The sequence below is a fragment of the Penicillium solitum genome (genome assembly GCF_028829755.1).
Source record: "Penicillium solitum strain IBT 25940 chromosome Unknown utg000001l_segment0_segment0, whole genome shotgun sequence".
NCBI lineage: Eukaryota > Fungi > Ascomycota > Eurotiomycetes > Eurotiales > Aspergillaceae > Penicillium > Penicillium solitum.
In genome coordinates this window covers 6,148,762-6,166,534 of record NW_027072121.1, presented here as the reverse complement: position 1 = coordinate 6,166,534, position 17,773 = coordinate 6,148,762, and the positions used below count along the sequence as shown (strand labels likewise).

Here is a 17,773-nt window from a genome sequence, read left to right as displayed (position 1 = left end):
GTCATTGGGGAAGCATTAGCTGATGAAAAATAACCGATCACGGCCGTGAGACTTTCATGTCTGAACCAGATAAACCAAGGTCATATGCGCTTAAAGGCATGCCCACAGGGCCGCCAAAGCCAGACATATGCACAGAAGGGACCACGGATGACGTGCCACCACGATTGCCCCCAGGTATGGGAGCCGGGGGCGGAGCTTGTGGTGGGTTTTCACCGCCAACAGGGTCAAGATTGAAGGGGAGGAACCACGCGCTGGGCTGGTAGAACTCGCCCATTCCAGCAGGGGCACTCGGGTCCAGATGGCCTGTGAACAGTGTTTGCTCTGGACTTTGTGTTTCAACGCCATTGAGCGGTGAGATTGGAGGATTGTTTGGGACGAAGGAGTTGGGGTCGAAGTCGGAAAATGAACCGTAGACAAATTGCCGGTCTAGTTGCGGCAATTGGTCTGGTGGGATGCTGAAGTCGAATGGTGGTTGGCCGAATGACATTGGCCGGGATTGTTGGAGCATGGATGGCTGTGGGAATGCACTGCCTGGAACACCCGGGGTGCTTCCCATGGTGACTTCCATCACTGACTGGGGTGAAGTCTGGTCCATGCCCGGAGCTCCATCTGATAGTTTGCTGTTCTTGCGAGACCGTGATTTACGGGGTTGACTTGACTGTGGAGTAGGCGAAAGGCCGGCAAAGAAATCTTCTACGCTCTGGAGGTCTGGTTTTTGGCCCATGACTGCGTCTTCGCCCGTTTCTTTGTTTCGAGTATCGGGGTCCTCCCAATGCACTCTTGACACTCCATGCGGATACTTGTCGAACCAGTCACCATATTGGAACATGGGTGTTAGCGATGCGCCATTCTGAATTGCCACAGAGCCCTTGATAGCTGCATCAGCGAACTGCCGATACCGATCCTTGGCACTTTCAACCATATAGTGGAACATGCCCCAGTACTTTTTCATTTTATTGAGATAGCGGTACGTATGCCGGAGGTTCTCTTTCGACCGTGCCTCCAGCTGGACGTTCTTCGAGAATATTCCCCAGATGTGGACTGTACTGGCCGAGTAAGCGCAGTACCCAGCAAAAGGAACAGTGAGGGGATAGGCTGAAGCTCGATCAAAAAGCACTGAAATATGATGCGCTGCTTCCACCGCGGCCCGACCTGCATTACTGAGGAAGGACTTGGGCATATCTCTCGGAGGACGCCCCCCCGGAGACAAGGGAATGGCGAACTGGTTGAGAAACAGCATGTTTTGATGTATGATGATGTGGAGGAAAATGAACTGATTTGCAATCTTCTCCGCTGCGTGGATTTGAAGATTCTCATAGGTGAAGGTAAAAGATGCCGGAAGAGACGCAGAGAACTCCTCAATTTGCCGTTTAAGCTGCGTGTACCCTGATTCTGGATGCCAAAGTGGGTGTGCGTCCTTTCTTTTCCCACCCAGATTCAGGTAGTCGACAATGCGCCCCCAAATGACGATAGCGCGGATAATGTACGCGGAAACACCCATGTTTTCTTTAGCATTAAACAATTGACCTGAATCCTCAGGTACAGGATTAATGACATCACCGTCAAGATCTTCTGTTGGACCAGGTATCTCCATCTGGAAGTGAGGTTCCTTGATAGGAAGCTGTATTTGTAGGAACTTTTCATTCCCAATAGGCGGCCGTTGACTTCCGGAAGAGTTATACCGATCCATCAAGTAACATGCCCACATAGTCCGGCGCCGGATTTCTCGATCAGTGAAGCTCAACTGTGAACCGCTGCCATTCTTCTGACTGAGCAATGGATCCTGATCAAGCTCTTGGTGGAGCTGTAACGCGTATGCCATCCGTAATGCTTGGCCTCCAAAAGACCAACTTCGCCCACCATGACAGGTTCCAAACTCATGAAGCCCAAGAAGCAAGAAAACAGTAAGAATGGTAATGTTCGGCTCATCATGCCGGCTCAAAGCGATGGCTGCAGCGGGATTGGCCCAGCTTTCTCCACGTAAAAATGGCGGATCCGAGTTGAGCTGAGGGTGTGTGGAGAATCGCGCAGATACGGCACAGACAGCAAGAATCAGGACAGGGGGGATTGTGCCTGCTTTAAGCCGTCGCATAAAGCTGGGTTTGTGTAATAGGAGATATGACTGTCCATAGACACAATCAAAGAACACCTCCGCGAGATGTTCCTGAATCTCCAATGAGGGCAAAAACTCGGCTCCTTCGGTGAGAAGGCCAGTCCCATCGGTGGATTTGATTTCACGATTCGTTGGGAACGTCTCGTGTGGTGGGCGGTCGTTCCCACGAGTCCATTCATCCATTTCTGCCGCAAATGCCTCCTCCGCGCTTCGTTTCTTTTGTGCCTTTGACGGCTGAGCCGAGGCGGAAGGCTTGACAACCGATCTTCCAATAGAGAGCATATCCCTCGTCTCCTCCTTGGGTATTGTCTTGATTACGCGATCTTCCATTCTCTTCAGTCGCTTGTCCAACATAGCCATATAATCCGTGCGCGGCGCCGCTTTTCGTGTAGTAACTTTATACACGCACGGAATCCTCGAGCGCGTGCAATGTTTGCAGGCGGGCTTCTCGCCCGAGCAGCGGATTTTCTTGCGGCGACATGCGATGCATGCCAGCGGCAGGCGCTTCCGCTCCTTCCCAGCCTTGGTCTTCATTTCGCTCCAAGCCGGTTTATCGTCGTCGTTTATATTTTCAAAATTGGACGGGCCGTTGCCGGAGTCGTCTCGTTGGTCTAGCGTGCCGTTGTCCGGGCCTACGGCGGGGTCGACCGTTTGTATGCTACCAGGGTCACGGGAACTTGCATGGCTTTGCGTATCAAAATCTTCAAGAGCTGCTGCCGCCGCCTCCTGGCCTAGGTCAAAGCTGACACCAGGGGTTTTCGATGGCGATTCGTCGGAATCGGGTTGGATCATGACGGGTGCGGATACCCCAGGAGCCAGGCCCGAAGCATCCTTCGGCACGGTCGGGAACAAAAGAAGGCGCTTCCAAGATGGAGGGCGTGTTTGATTCCGGGGTGGGTCGTTTTTGGGTGGGGTTTGGAGACCGAGAAAGCGGGAGAAAGTCGGGATTGAGGAGAAAGTGAAGTTGAAGGACCTAAATATGGGGAAAGGTTCAGCGGCGAATGGTGACGGGTGGCTTGGCAAATAATTCGACCACTGGTAGCGTCAACATTACAGAAATTCGACCACAATCTCTATTGGAGTAGGAAGAATTAACATATGCTGTAGGTGAAAAATAAATGAAATTTGAAGCAGAGGAAAATACCTACGCAATCGACTTGAGGTTACATGTTGAATCCGGAGGCTTTGCGCCAACGCTATATTCCCCTTGAACCCCTATACTATTCCCGTATAGTTCTAGGATTAGGAATACATTTGTAAACCCAATTTCCCTCGAGCCATGAATGTTACAAGTTGTTCTAGATCCATACTACCTTCATAGATATACTCGTAGCATGTTCGGCTCTCTCGGAGCGGACCCGAATACCTAGGACAGTAGCACAGCCGGATTGGCATCTGGGCTGGCACACCGGAAGCTCGACAGAATACTAGGACGAGCATACAGATACGTGCCAAGGGGATCCTTACTGAGTGGTAAACATAATAAGATATTCATTGACTATCTCGAGTTCACTACAGAAGCAGGTCATTTTCTCTCTCTCTCATACTAGCCATATCTCAATGCGACCTACCGATAGATAGGCCGAAGTGACCCGATTTTTTTTTCTCAAACAAACTCGCTATCGTCATTGCACATGTCGCATTTCTGTACGCAAGCTATTCACTAGTTTGCGCGACTGATCCTACGTGGATTTCGGGCGTCCGACCTTCTGGCGTGGTGTTGCAAGCTCAAGCGAGTTCAAAATCTCGCCTCCGAGAATATAGATATTGTAGCTGGGAAACACGAGCCACATTCCACTATGTAGAATTAGTTTTATGTTTTATGTTTTGTGTAAACATGCACTAGATGGGCTCACTTGGGGAGGATCCAGTAGAGGAAGAGAGTGAGCGGTTCGTTGTGACCAATGTTCTCGAAGCCGGAGAAGATCTCGTTGAGCCCTATGTCTTGTGTTATAATCTAACATACAAATCCCAGGCAATGGATGCAGCTTACAGTAAAGGACGGTCTTGCTCAAGGTCATGACAGACGCGGTGTAGGCGACCAGAAGCGCGGTGGCACCAATGCGCCCAGCAACCACCTTGTCCCCCTTCAGCAACCAGGTGAATCCCTTGGAGATCTTCTGCGATCCACCTCTCCCAACAGTCGATCCATAGTGGTAGACAATCCAGAGGTAGTAGATGTAACCGATAGTCTCGAAGATATTGAGGATAGTCTGCGCAGCCGTGAAGCCATTATGCGCATCGAAGGCGGGCCAGCCGTAGATATAGTCGACCTTTCCGTACAGCGCATAAGGTGTCCAGATGGGGGAGTGCAGTCTTCCACCAGGCATGCTATGCGGTCGCAACAAGACATAGCCCGTGTCCCAGATGACCAAGGGAACTGAAACGACGAGCCAGATTGTCAGCGCAGCGGCGGGTGTATGGGTCCATTTGCGTGAATTCGCGCTGGTGGTGGCTGGTGGTGATTTAGCCAGCTCTTTCCCGGCCTCAGGGGAAGGAAATTCGCGGGGATGGTGTCGCGTGGAGACCATGATGGAAGGGCTTGCGATGCAGTAATGTGAATAGGAGAGAGTCGAATGCAATTTTAATGATATTTAATATGACAGGGGAAAATTCCAGGTAGAAACTAGTTAGGCGCGGAGGAAGAATGCCGGGGGGTTACATAGCAGCTCAGGCGCGACTGACGGCCAATGACGTCGTGGGTGATCGTTTGCCCTCTGCATCCGATGGCTATCTGCCTCCCGCTCTCGCTTTCGTATAAAGCTGAGTTGGAAAACTGACTGTTTGTAAATTCCGTGAATCCTCTTGTAATGGGCTCTATTTAGTGGCCGATTTCTACATAGTATACTATTTGCCTGTTACTCAGTCCGTGATATAGATTTGATTAAACTGCTACATACTTACATGAACATGCTCGAGGCTACCTACATATACCTACCTAACCCAATGGATACATCACTTTCGTTCTTTCTGTTTTTTTCCTCCCTAACTCCTCACATCTCTCATGCATACTGGCCAGGTCGACGGGTGTATCCTGAATTGATATGTAATTTGAAATCAAGAAAGCATCATATTGAAGGCCTGCCACCATTTGACTTGGCTACTAAATTCACACAGTACCGGTTGGGATTCACATTCGCCTCTCGCTTGGTTAGGGAAGGTCCAGGTAAGATTTTTCAAACAAGGAAACTGCATTATCGGTTTTTTTGTATCTTTCACCTTTCAGATAGGAAATATTGCGTGAAGATAGGTCTCCTAGTGAACTATCGCTAAAAGCGGCTTTAATGAAGACCGCCGGGCCTGTAGTTATACTGGAGTACCAGGCTCCTTGGATAGTCCGTTGTATGTAGGAGCCTTCCATTGGAGGTCATCCGGGGTCAACCCAGAACCCAAGTTGATCCATCTGGTGATGAGTAGAGCTATATTTCCCCCATGTTCTTGGATGGCAAGTTCGAAATCTGTCTTGCATTTGTCGCAGTTGCTTCTCAATGTGAGAACTAGTCTGTTTGTGGGTAACAATAGGCCTCACCAGTTTCGAAATCTTTGAATGATTCATGTGAGAGCAGATTTTGAAGACTTGTGGGGGTTCGTCAATATCCGAAGAGGGCGCGAGCAAACCTCCTTTCCCTTGTTTCACAAACATCATGCCCTGGATTCGTAAGCATAGACCCGGTGTAGGTGGCTTGGACAGATCCGTGCTTCAATGGAGAACAAAGTGGTCGACCTATCATATTCTGTAATTTCGATATGGGCGAGCGATTAAACTGTAGTACCGCACCGAGGGCCGTGAGAGAATCGTCTCATCGCAAGTTGAATATGGAGGAAATGAAACAGATAGCAAATATGAGCGGTATCGTCATGAGTATCCAGTTCGAGATGACCCACTTTCCATTGAGCACGCCGAATACATGGAAGAGGGCAGTTCCAGTTGGGCCGTAGGCATGTCAGCCCTAGACTTCCTGATCCGTCGTATTGATGAAGCAGAAAGCAGCAGTGACATACAAAATAGTTCGGCATATTACGCTTGAGTTGTTGTAGGAGTGGCAGCTTGGCATTTTCGATTATTCCTTTTGACGATCAAAGATCGCAAAGAGTCGACGATCGCACATTGAAAGACAAATGAGATCAGCGGGCTGGAGCAGATCCCATACTAATAGTATGAGCTCCACGGGAAGGCCATTTAGCGCGTTCAATTCCAGAGCTATGAGCTTGGTACACGTAGGAAATGAGTGCTGTGCCAGAGACTGGGGACCTGGCATGGTGATGTGGATCTGTGGATGGGGATGGGCAGAAATGTAGAGCAAGAATCATAGCTTGACACATTCCACAGTACTGCATTTTGAACAGAGTATCTTCATAAATACCATTAGAGCCATAGGAAAATCTAATATGTATTCAAATAATGTGATTTCTCCAAGAAAAACCCAATAATCCCTACCAATTTGGTTCTAAAGTAAAGATCACGTGATTGACAAATTACAGCCATAAAAGTAAGGCAACAAAGAGAAGCATCATTTCTCCGAACTCGAAATTCCAAGGAGGCAATGTCAAACTCTCTGCCACGACACCTGCCATATCACCATTCATCCTAATAAGTGCTTTGCGCGGAAATTATGACTGATATTTAACCCAGTCATGTTCCACACCTCTGGGATAGCAACCGATGGATTCAACGAAAGACCAGAAGGTCAGTCACACCTATTTAAGTAGTTGCGGCAAACACATGAAACCTAACTAGCATGGAAGAATGTGGAGCGACTCGCACGTGTGCGTGAGAACCAACGCAAGAGTCGAGCCCGGAAGCAGGAGTACGTGAATGAGTTAGAGCAGCGTCTAGCGGCATGTAAAGAACAAGCCCACCAAAAAGACATCGAGCACCGACTGGCAACGCAAAAGGTCGAAGCCGAAAATCGGCATCTGAAGGCTCTTCTGGGATCACTGGGAGTTTCGAGTGCTTCTGTCCAGCAGTATCTGCAGGAAGCGGATACGGGAGCAAACACCAACCGGAAGGTTGCTATCCCTGCCATTCAGCGAGTAGAGGGAGAAAATGCTCTGTCTCAGCCACGTCGGGATACTCGCAGATCAAACTTGTCGATGGCAGTACCCCATGTCTACAAAAAGGAATCAGAGACAACCGAACTACCAATGGCGGTCAATAGTACATGTGCCTCGACAGCGGTCCAACCAACAGATCAGCCACCAAATCAAACTCCACAAGAAGAAGATCCGGCTTTGTGTGGATGCCGATCCGATAGACATGACCCGGAAACGGTATCTGATGAAGATGTGCTCAATTCGACGCTGTGTGCCATTGCGGAAGAAATGATCAACCAATACAACACCAAAGGAATTGATGTGGATGAGATTCGACGGAAAATTTGGTCTGGGTTCCGAGCAGGTGCGAATGGCACAGGCTGCAGAGTTCAAAATCACATTCTGTTTCAAGTGCTAGACGATATCAGCAGTGATGTTTGACTTTGACATTGGTTTGGCTTCACAGCCATTGGGGGTATTAACATTTGAGTGAACCTGCTAGTTCTAGCTGTCCCTGGCCCTGAACAAGAGGATGAGCATGGGTGCTACATTTGTTACTAAGAATCGATTTCGACTCTGTCATCTTGTCATCTGCAGCCGTGAGCATCGAGTACGGTCAAGATGCCGCCGACTACTAGACCCGCAACACGCACGGCTCCTCGGCCCTATATCCCGAATGGGATGATTTTACGCCTAAATATCCCAAGGTGCGGGACCACTCTACACAAACAAGCCCGTGCAGGATATTTTTCTGGCCAGACCTCATGCCCAGACGGTGAAATGGCAACAATGCCCCGACTCTACAGTTCTAAATGCGACATTAGGAATGAGGCCGACGTTTTCCGAGCAGGAGCATAACCTACAGCTACAGCTACAGCTATGGCATTAGCTATGCTAATGACGTAAATGTATCTCATATTTTCCGATGTAGTATCCCAGACAAAAAGGTGCATAATTCATGAGAACCACCCAACTAAAATTGAACCAACTTAAAAAGGACAAGCCCTTCTCGCTACTATCCGGAAACTGAACAGCATCCGTACGAGCACTCGGAATGCTGAATCAACCGACAGAAGCCTTGAAACCCAGCAATTTTAAGTCGTAACACCGATGATTAGCCACAAAAGGGGCAAGAGTGGCTGCTTGGCGGGGCATTCCGTCAGAAATAAGTGTGTTCTGACAGTGTGGCCTGAGCCGAGGACCCGCATATACGGGGTTTTGGTCCGATAGCCGGGGGGGGGGGGGGGGGCATTTCGGTAGAGGGATAGACATTCTCGGTTGAGGTATGCAGTACTCCGTACTCCGTACAACGTTGAAAGTTTCATTAGGCAGCCATTATTGGACCCTAAACCCGAAAATAATACTAGGCCGAGAATGCGCCGAGTTGGCCAAGAAGCCTGGAGTCCCCGAGTTCCTGAGTCTGGAGTGTGGGGCTTCCGCACTTCAGTCTCCACGGTAGCGAAAACGCTTAGCTGCGGATAACGCCCATGGTTCGAATGTATATTGGGGTAGGTAGGAAGTGGAAGTAATGAAGTAACTACGTTAGAGCAAAGCAAACCTTGGCATGTTATTTTGAAGTAAATATATGCATGGAGCACTTTGTATTAGGATTACTAGAAACATCCCCGGATGGTCCGGGCCTGTTTCCCCGCACTCTCGGAGTACGGGCGACTAAGGATGTCAAATTGAAGTATGTCAAATTGACAAAATCCACAATCTGTCCACGGGTCCACGGGTACGGGTATAGATGACCAACAATAACATATGTCCGTGGACTTTCCAAGGTTTATTTATATGGAGTACGCCATTATAGCGGTCCGTAGACTTTCCGGGTTTGCATACCCTGTATTCTCACTATGTATAACACTATGGTATTCGACAGTATATTAAATTGGAGTATAATTAATCAATAGTAGGGCGCCCGGCTGGCATAGTGTGAAAGGGTATGAAGTGTACAAATGAACCTTTGAAGAGAAATTAATTAACTAGTATATGCTTCGAGAAGACGGTGATGAAAGCGGACACGCAGTATGAACCAATAATAATTAAGTCAAAGGTGGCATACTTACTGTAGTCGCCCGTACCTAGTCGGAGGTTTCCCCATTTTCCCCATTCGGCAGGATGAGCGGTGATCTGTTGGACAAAGTGGTCGGATCAGATTAGAATCTTGGAAGTCACCTCTGTATATTTATTTGATCAGGCGAGAGTGACCAGGTGAGGGCATTTGCCACAGAATGATTGGGATAGCCAACATCAATATGTGTGTAGTTGTACTTCGTCTACCACCACAACACATACAAAAAGCTAAACTCTGGGTGAAATCCCTAAAGATCGTCTGTTTTAACCCCACGGAGAATGAGAATAGAATTAGCGGGGAAAGGGCACGAGCGCGATACGACGGTAGCCACGGCGTGGGATGCCGAAGTTTAGCCGTTCTCGTATGCGGAATCGAAGCAAGGCGATGGATTCCAGGGGAATTGATAATTAATAGCCCTGGAGTGTACAGAGTACAGAGTACATTGTGATGGTTTAAGAGGGCGTGGCTGGGTAATGCTCAGGTGTCTGACATCCTTGGGAAAGGGGTTGATTTCTCAACCCTGTGCTTCTCCTTGTCCCCTTCTACCAGCCCCAATTGTGCCTTGTGTCCCCTTTCAAGGATGAGTTTGTCTCCAACTTAAGTAAACAACAGCTCCAGTAGGAATAAGCCATGGCCAATCATAGGACACGATATAATGTGATTAGTGGGAGAATGCATACTTTTGTCGATCCTTTTCTTCATTTTATTTTATTATTGATTTTATCTTATGGAGTAAATCTTATACGCTATGCACACTATTACATCCCCTGTGAGCAATCAGGAAACCGAATATTTAAGATCCCAGTCTTCCTCTCCCAAATTTGTGACTCGTTCCTTCCTCACGCCCTTCTCTTTCAACAACTTTTCTTGTGCTGTCTCTGTGAAATCATCTCTAGCACTTTCACAGCAATGAAGTTCGCGTGGCTTGAGGTGGCCGCCTTGGCCTCGGTGGCTAATGCGAATGTGAGTCGAATTTAAATCGTTTAGTATGATCATTGCTAATCAAGTCGCGTCAAAACAGTCACTGGCCTATTCCCCTCCACACTATCCCTCCCCATGGATGACTGGCGCGGGCGAGTGGTCCGAAGCATACACACGCGCCGTTGAGTTCGTCTCTAATTTGACACTGGCTGAGAAAGTCAACTTGACAACCGGTACTGGTTGGCAGCAAGATCGATGTGTTGGTGAGACCGGTGGCATTCCTCGACTTGGCATGTGGGGAATGTGTATGCAGGACTCGCCATTGGGTTTGCGCTTTAGTAAGATTGCCCGACCCGAATAAGCCCTGGCGCAGTTAACTAATGTTGCCCAAATAGGTGATTACAACTCTGGTTTCCCCTCTGGTGTCAATGTTGCCGCAGCATGGGACAAGCGACTTGCCTACCAGCGTGGTGTGGCAATGGGCGAAGAGCACCGCGACAAAGGTGTGGATGTGCAATTGGGTCCTGTTGCTGGCCCTCTTGGCAAGTACCCCGATGGCGGTCGTAACTGGGAAGGTTTCTCGCCTGACCCCGTTTTGACTGGTGTGATGATGGCCGAAACCATCAAGGGTATGCAGGATGCTGGTGTTATTGCTTGTGCGAAGCATTTCATTGGAAATGAACAGGAGCACTTCCGTCAGTCCGGCGAGGCCCAGGGATATGGGTACAACATCTCTCAGAGTGTGAGCTCAAACATTGATGACAAGACCATGCACGAATTGTACCTCTGGCCCTTCGTGGATTCCATCCGTGCTGGTGTTGGCTCTGTCATGTGCTCCTACAACCAGATCAATAACAGCTACGGTTGCGCAAACAGCTACTCCCTCAATAAGCTGCTCAAGGGCGAGCTGGGCTTCCAGGGCTTTGTGATGAGCGACTGGGGTGCGCACCACAGCGGTGTCGAATCTGCTCTAGCTGGTCTAGATATGTCTATGCCCGGTGACGTCCTTCTTGGCAGCCCTTACTCCTACTGGGGAACCAACCTGACCATCTCGGTTCTGAATGGTACAGTCCCCGAATGGCGCGTCGACGACATGGCTGTCCGAATCATGTCTGCTTACTACAAGGTTGGACGCGACCGCGTCCGCACTCCTCCTAACTTCAGCTCCTGGACCCGTGATGAGTACAACTTCAAGCACTTCATGGTCAGTGAGGACTGGGGCAAGGTCAACGAGCGCGTGAATGTCCAGCGTGACCACGCTCAGGTCATTCGCAAGATTGGCTCTGATAGCACTGTTCTCCTCAAGAACAAGGGTGGTGCACTGCCCCTTACCCACCGCGAGAAGTTCATCGGCATTCTGGGAGAGGACGCCGGGTCTAATGCTTATGGCGCCAATGGCTGCGACGACCGTGGCTGTGACAACGGAACTCTGGCTATGGGCTGGGGCAGTGGAACTGCGAACTTCCCTTACCTGGTTACACCCGAGCAGGCCATCCAAAATGAAGTCCTGGAATACAGCAACGGGCAGACCAACGTCTTCGCTGTGACCGACAACTGGGCCCTCACCGAGATGGCCGCCCTTGCCTCCCAGGCTGATGTTGCCCTCGTTTTCGTGAACGCCGACTCTGGCGAGGGATTCATTAACGTTGACGGCAACGAGGGTGACCGCAAGAACCTGACTCTCTGGAAGAACGGTGAAGAGGTGATCAAGACTGCTACTCAAAACTGCAACAACACTATTGTTGTGATTCACAGCACAGCTGCTGTTCTGATTAGTGACTGGTATGACAACGACAACATTACCGCCATTGTCTGGGCTGGCTTGCCCGGCCAGGAGAGTGGTCACAGCTTGGTGGACATACTGTATGGTCGCGTCAACCCTGGTGGCAAGACTCCGTTTACTTGGGGCAAGACTCGCAAGGACTATGGCCCGCCTATCCTCACAGTGCCCAACAATGGTGCGGATGCTCCTCAAGATAACTTCGAGGATGGTGTTTTCATTGACTACCGCCGTTTCGACAAGGACAACATCGAGCCCATTTACGAGTTCGGGTACGGTCTGAGCTACACCAAATTTGCCTTCTCCGACCTTAAGGTTACCCCTCTTACCTCATCCGGGCGCCGCGAATACAAACCGACCACTGGAAAGACCCAAAAGGCCCCCGTTCTCGGCGAGCCTGGCAAAGTCTCGGATAACTTGTTCCCCGAGGGAATTAAGCGTGTCCGCCAGTACCTTTACCCGTGGTTGAACTCCACCGACCTGCGTGCATCGTCCGGTGATCCTGACTACGGCATGGACTCTAAGGACTACCTCCCCGAGGGTGCTACCGATGGTTCTCCCCAGGACCTTCTCCCCTCTAGCGGCAACAACGGAGGCAACCCGGCTCTGTTCGAAGACCTCTACCAGGTGACCGCTACTATCACCAACACCGGCTCCGTGACTGGTGACGAGGTTCCCCAGTTGTACGTCTCCCTGGGCGGCGATGATGACCCCTCAAAGGTCCTCCGTCAGTTTGACCGAGTCACCATTGCCCCTGGTCAGACCCTTCAGTGGACTACCACCCTGAACCGCCGTGATGTCTCCAACTGGGACGTTGATTCCCAGAACTGGGTTATCTCCGGCGCCCAGAAGAAGGTGTATGTCGGCAACTCATCCCGCAAGTTGCCTCTCTCGGCCGACTTGCCCTCGGTTGAGTAAGTTCTGTTTTTTTTTGCTGGAATGGAAACAGGAGGGTACACATGTCCACATGAGTCATTTTTCTTTAGGTTGTACAGCCAGCATTGCATATTTGCACATAGTTTTCTTTTTCGCTCAAGGCATGCCTCCTGTGACTACTTAATGAAACTAATTAGTATTTTTTTATTCAGTACCTTTATATAGTTAAGCGTAGGTACATGGCGTGATCGAGCGGGTACAGCCGCTAGGCAATAGCCTATCTGCACAACCATACTTCCAGGACATAAAAGCCAAACATCCATTCAATCAACCCCTCAAACTTATCTCTAAAACAAATTCATACACCTCAAATTTATCTCCAAAACAAATCCATACACCGACAAACCCGTAAAATGCAAGCCATCCGTGTCCATCCAGCACCACCATCTGCAACACCTTATTCCCCAACCAACCCCGCCCCAACAACAGCTCTCCACAATGACCAAATCCCCATCCCAACTCCGACAGCCCCAAACCAGCTCTTAATCCAAATCAAAGCAACAACCATAATCCGCGACATGCTGACATGGCCCGAGACATACTACCAACCATACGCAATCCCAGGCCACGACTTCTCAGGCACAGTAGCATCAGTCTCCCCAGGTTCAACAACAACCCTGAAACCCGGCACCGCCGTCTTCGGCATGACATCCGCCGACCACGGCTCAACATGGGCGTCGTACGCACTCGTCACAACCGACGAAGTCGCACTCAAACCAGAGAGCCTCGGGTGGGAAGAGGCCGCGGCATTACCGCTTAGCGCGCAGACGGCGTACGAGGCGCTCTTTGTGCATGCGGGTCTTCAGCCTCCGCTTTTGGGCGGGAGTGCGCAGTCGGAGCCACAGAATCGGCAGGAGAAGGATTATCAGCAGGCTTGTCAGCTGGGGAAGCGTGTGCTTGTTACTGGTGCTTCGGGTGGTGTTGGGATTTTCCTCGTGCAGCTTGCTGCGCGGGCTGGGATGCATGTTGTTGCGGCTAGTGGGTCTGTTGCGAGGAATGGGGATTTTTTGAGGGAGTTGGGGGCTGATGAGGTTGTTGAGTATGCGGATTTGGAAAGTGGTCAGGAGGGTCGGTTTGATGTTATTGTTGATTCGGTTGGTGGGAAGGTTCTGGAGAGATGTTGGGGGTTTGTGAAGGAGGGAGGTTCTTTGATATCTGTTGATTCGGCGAGCTTTGATTTTGTTGAGGTTCATGCGAAGCGTGGGTTGAAGAGGGATGGGGTTAAGGCGTTGTTTTTTATTGTTGAGGGGAGTAGGGAGGTGTTGGGTGCGTTGAGTGAGTTGACGGCGAGGGGGGAGTTGCGGTCGTTTGTTGCTGCTAGTTTCGGGATTGACCGTGTGAGGGAGGCTTATGATTATGCTAATGGGAGGTTTGATGGTCGAGGGAAGGTTGTGCTTACAGTTTAGATTCACGAATCCTATGCTATGCTTGATATGTAACAATTCCAAAACTGCCAGTGAGAATTTCATGTAACTATCTCTAGATAGATGTTAAACCATCTGCGCCGTATAATCTTTCCCTGGCAAACTATCATAACGCATCCGCGGTCCCCGTGGTGGGCCTGTCTGTAGCTGAGTGACCCATTCCTGAAAGGAAACACCAGCTCGCTCAGCGTTGAAGACAGCAACTACCGGCCCATTCGGCTCGGTAGATCCACTCAGCTTGCTCAAATTATCGCGCAAATGCAGACGATGGCCTCGATAACCGAGATGTTGCAAGGAAAGAGACTGCAGCGAGAATCCGTCTCCAAGAAAATCCCAAACCTGTCGCCAAGCAGCACTGCTCTCCTCATTTATCTCTGGGGAATCCCATTTCGGCAGATTATGGCCACTGTCGGTGTCCATTGGGGCAGCACCCCTCAAATTCAAGGACTGTAGCGTAAGAATCCTCAAAGTCGGCATTGTGGTGCGTAAAAACGCCTGGAAGGTATCATATGTGATTTCAATCCAATAAAGATTAAGTTCCACTAGCTGGGTAAAGTTGATACGCTGGGAGAGGTCGATAAAATACTGAGGGCTCATTGCACCGTTCCGGTCCCACTGTGAGAAGGTTAGGACCTTGAGACTTGGTGCAGCCATTATAGGGATATCGATGAGGTATCTGAGTGTAGAATCATCTGACTGTACTTCCCAGACGCATATGCAGAGGTGCAGATACTCTAATTCTTCCAGGGAGGAAAACAGGGAATTGTGCGTGAGCTTGAGTGTAACATCCGAAGGTGGCAGAGCACAATGGTCACCATTGCATGTGTCTAACTTCTTTAGTTTCCTGTTAGAAGCAACTGCTGCCTCTAGGAGAGCCGCAAAAGCTATAGCATGGTCCTTCGCTCTGCTCTTCCACAGGTTGTGTATGGGTTTTCGGACGTTCAATCCGAATGGGTTGAATCCAAGCTGGTGTGTTACCCCGCGCCAGCCGAGAAACTGGACCTCATCCTTTGCAGTTGGATTTGAATTCCAGAAAAAGTCAGAGTCCTTGAGTTGCATTCTAGTAACGGTGAGGTTCTTAAAGCGTGCCATGCATTTGTTGAGGACGTTGTTAAGAGTACCGGATTCGATGATACTGAGATGATCCTCCACTACAGCCTGATATGCGGTGTGCTGAGAATTGATCTGGGCGATGATCTTAGACGGCCTGTCTCTATGTGAAGTGATGCAGGACTTGAAGGAATCAACATCCATCTCATAAAAGCCCCCGAATAAGGACGGTACAACCCATAGCTCTTGGACTCGGGTTCGGAAGCTATAGTTTGCGGCGAGCTCTTCCAATCGACCAAGACTGTGACCGGTGAGAATCAGGCCGATACTCTTGCAATACCGGTCCGCGAAAGCATCCAGTGACTTCGTGTACACTGCAAGGCAGGTGGTTCGAAAAGCAATCCAGTCACGTAGCTCCAGATAGCTGCAGATATCACATACGAGCTCCGTGGGAAGTGTTGCAACAGACATCTAGACGGGTTTTATATGTTGAGTGGACGACAGAAATGAGGTATACTTTTAATTTAGGTGCCTCGAAGTGGGTGTAGACATCATGTGATTGGACGATGTATCCATGATGTTTAATCGGGTTGCAAAGAGTTGATGCCTCAGGCATAAAATTTCATGTTCACTCTGTACAGCTATACAAATTGCATTTGTGCATTTTTTTTACAGGTAGCAGGAACACATTTTGGTACCATCGTTAGATGTTTGCTGGGAGAGATTTGGAGCTACATATGCAGATGGGATCTTGAATCGGAGAGATGTCAGCACTAGTTGTATTCTCTAGAATAGTAGATGAGATTATAAGCATGAGGTAATACATTGTAGTAGAAAGTCTAGAACCGTGAAAGAGAGGAGAAAGAAAAGGACTCTATGGAGAGAACACGAGAGTATGAGAGACTTCAAGAATTACCATTGTCCAACGTGCCCATCGTAGATAATTACAACACATGAGTTTCCAGCAATTCACCAGGTCAAGGGTTCTATATCTGTGTCATAGTCTCCCTTCTCCACTTTGGCCGTATGATAGGCATTTTCCTCAGTTACCCGGGCACTCTCATCATCAGAGCTATCGCATGGAGCAGGCAGCTCTCTGATTTGACAGCCACTAATTTGATGAACAGTAGGCGTAGGCAGAGAAGAGCGCGACTGTATCCTTCCGCGACAAGAAACTGCCTGGTCAATTATATCCTGGATCTGGCCAATAATCTGGTGCTGGTCGTCGTCCCAGGAGAATACCCTGATTGTATACTAAAAACGAAGTGTTAGTGAAAATATTGTTCAAACTTCCCTCAAACACACCGGGGATTCCAGGGTTACCTACCCGACTTTTATTGGTCAGGTGTACGAATACCCATTTTGACCCGTCAGTTATGACACCGTAGATAACTGCGTCCCTTTCTGCGAGCTTCCGAGCACGGTGAATACTCGCCATGTTTTGAAGCAGAGTCCAACTCTGAGGCACCGGACTTTTAGACTTCATAACGATCATGTTTGTCTCCAGATCCCAGCAGAGGCCATACCACAAAACGTAGTCAATGATGCCCTCTGGGGCTATATCTTTGTCGTCTTCCATGCCTAGCGTGAATATCTGCTTTCGAAAGCTCCAGTGGGGTGAGTTTAGGGGCCCATGGGGATTAAGGGACTCTTTCTTGATCTTGTCGGCAAGTAGAGCGAGGAGAAGTGATTCTATTCTCATTGGGAACAGCGGATGCGTACTACCGTCCCGAGTGGTGACTAGCTCAAGATCGTCCCACAAGCACACTAATCAGTCGTTAGCAGACAATATACAAACCAAATAGATAACCAGCTGAAACTCACCGAGATAATCTGGGATGTTCCAGGTGTTTCTTGCGTTGAGTTGCCTCTTATTCCACCACTTAGTAGGCGAGAGGCCAAAGGCCTCCACTACACTTTGGTATTCCTCAGTCGCCTTGATAATTGCACAGTCTTCTTCAATCATTGTGAATAATTGTGAATGAATTGCGTAGAGTGTTTTCAACTGAGTGACTTGAAGAAAGTAAAGCTGAATAAAGCTGGGTAATTGAGGAGCAGAGAAGAGAGTATGGGGGCAGATAGAAGAGAAGGTATAGAGAATAGAGAGAGAGGTGCTCACATGACTCAACAGTATGTGCTTTTCCCTTTTCTGGAAACGGCCTTCAACCTTGGAACCTGATGTCGGAAGTCATCCATGAAGTGTCAGACTCGATGTTGTCCCTTACATATCTATACGTGAAGAAGTCGTATTTTTTGGGGCTTTTCTTATATATCTCTAGCTATAACAGAAATAAAAAGACGTGTAGAAAGACATCCAATGAACTTTCATAGTAATAGATCCATGGATACTACCAATGTACTAAGACTTTTAAGGAAGTAAGTCGCACCTGCCAGATTTAAACCCTCCCATATTCCCATATTCCTCTACTCTTACTTCC

At 49.1% G+C, this 17,773-nt stretch overlaps 6 protein-coding genes across 6 annotated transcripts; 3 read left to right on the top strand and 3 right to left on the bottom strand.

Moving 5' to 3' along the window:
• Positions 1–37: 37 nt before the first annotated feature.
• N7455_002339 (putative C6 transcription factor) lies at positions 38–4,644 on the bottom strand (the record flags this gene model as incomplete). Its single annotated transcript, XM_040951790.2, has 4 exons — positions 38–3,086; positions 3,800–3,910; positions 3,970–4,051; positions 4,107–4,644. 4 exons carry the CDS (start codon positions 4,642–4,644, stop codon positions 38–40), a joined length of 3,780 nt encoding a protein of 1,259 aa, XP_040818387.2.
• Positions 4,645–6,776: 2,132 nt separating this feature from the next.
• Positions 6,777–7,588, top strand: N7455_002338 (bZIP transcription factor; the record flags this gene model as incomplete). Its single annotated transcript, XM_065604259.1, has 2 exons — positions 6,777–6,800; positions 6,860–7,588. 2 exons carry the CDS (start codon positions 6,777–6,779, stop codon positions 7,586–7,588), a joined length of 753 nt encoding a protein of 250 aa, XP_065462750.1.
• A 2,545-nt stretch (positions 7,589–10,133) lies between these two features.
• On the top strand, positions 10,134–12,843 carry N7455_002337 (beta-glucosidase; the record flags this gene model as incomplete). The annotated part of the gene is made up of 3 exons (XM_040951815.2): positions 10,134–10,187; positions 10,246–10,483; positions 10,541–12,843. The coding sequence occupies 3 exons, from the start codon at positions 10,134–10,136 to the stop codon at positions 12,841–12,843; spliced, it is 2,595 nt and encodes an 864-aa protein (XP_040818117.2).
• Positions 12,844–13,214: 371 nt separating this feature from the next.
• Positions 13,215–14,267, top strand: N7455_002336 (NADP-dependent oxidoreductase; the record flags this gene model as incomplete). The annotated part of the gene is made up of 1 exon (XM_040951280.2): positions 13,215–14,267. One exon carries the CDS (start codon positions 13,215–13,217, stop codon positions 14,265–14,267), a length of 1,053 nt encoding a protein of 350 aa, XP_040818357.2.
• Positions 14,268–14,351: 84 nt separating this feature from the next.
• On the bottom strand, positions 14,352–15,806 carry N7455_002335 (uncharacterized protein; the record flags this gene model as incomplete). Its single annotated transcript, XM_040951378.2, has 1 exon — positions 14,352–15,806. The coding sequence occupies one exon, from the start codon at positions 15,804–15,806 to the stop codon at positions 14,352–14,354; it is 1,455 nt and encodes a 484-aa protein (XP_040818342.2).
• A 498-nt stretch (positions 15,807–16,304) lies between these two features.
• Positions 16,305–17,301, bottom strand: N7455_002334 (uncharacterized protein; the record flags this gene model as incomplete). Its single annotated transcript, XM_040951921.2, has 3 exons — positions 16,305–16,589; positions 16,663–17,102; positions 17,160–17,301. 3 exons carry the CDS (start codon positions 17,299–17,301, stop codon positions 16,305–16,307), a joined length of 867 nt encoding a protein of 288 aa, XP_040818397.2.
• Positions 17,302–17,773: the final 472 nt, after the last annotated feature.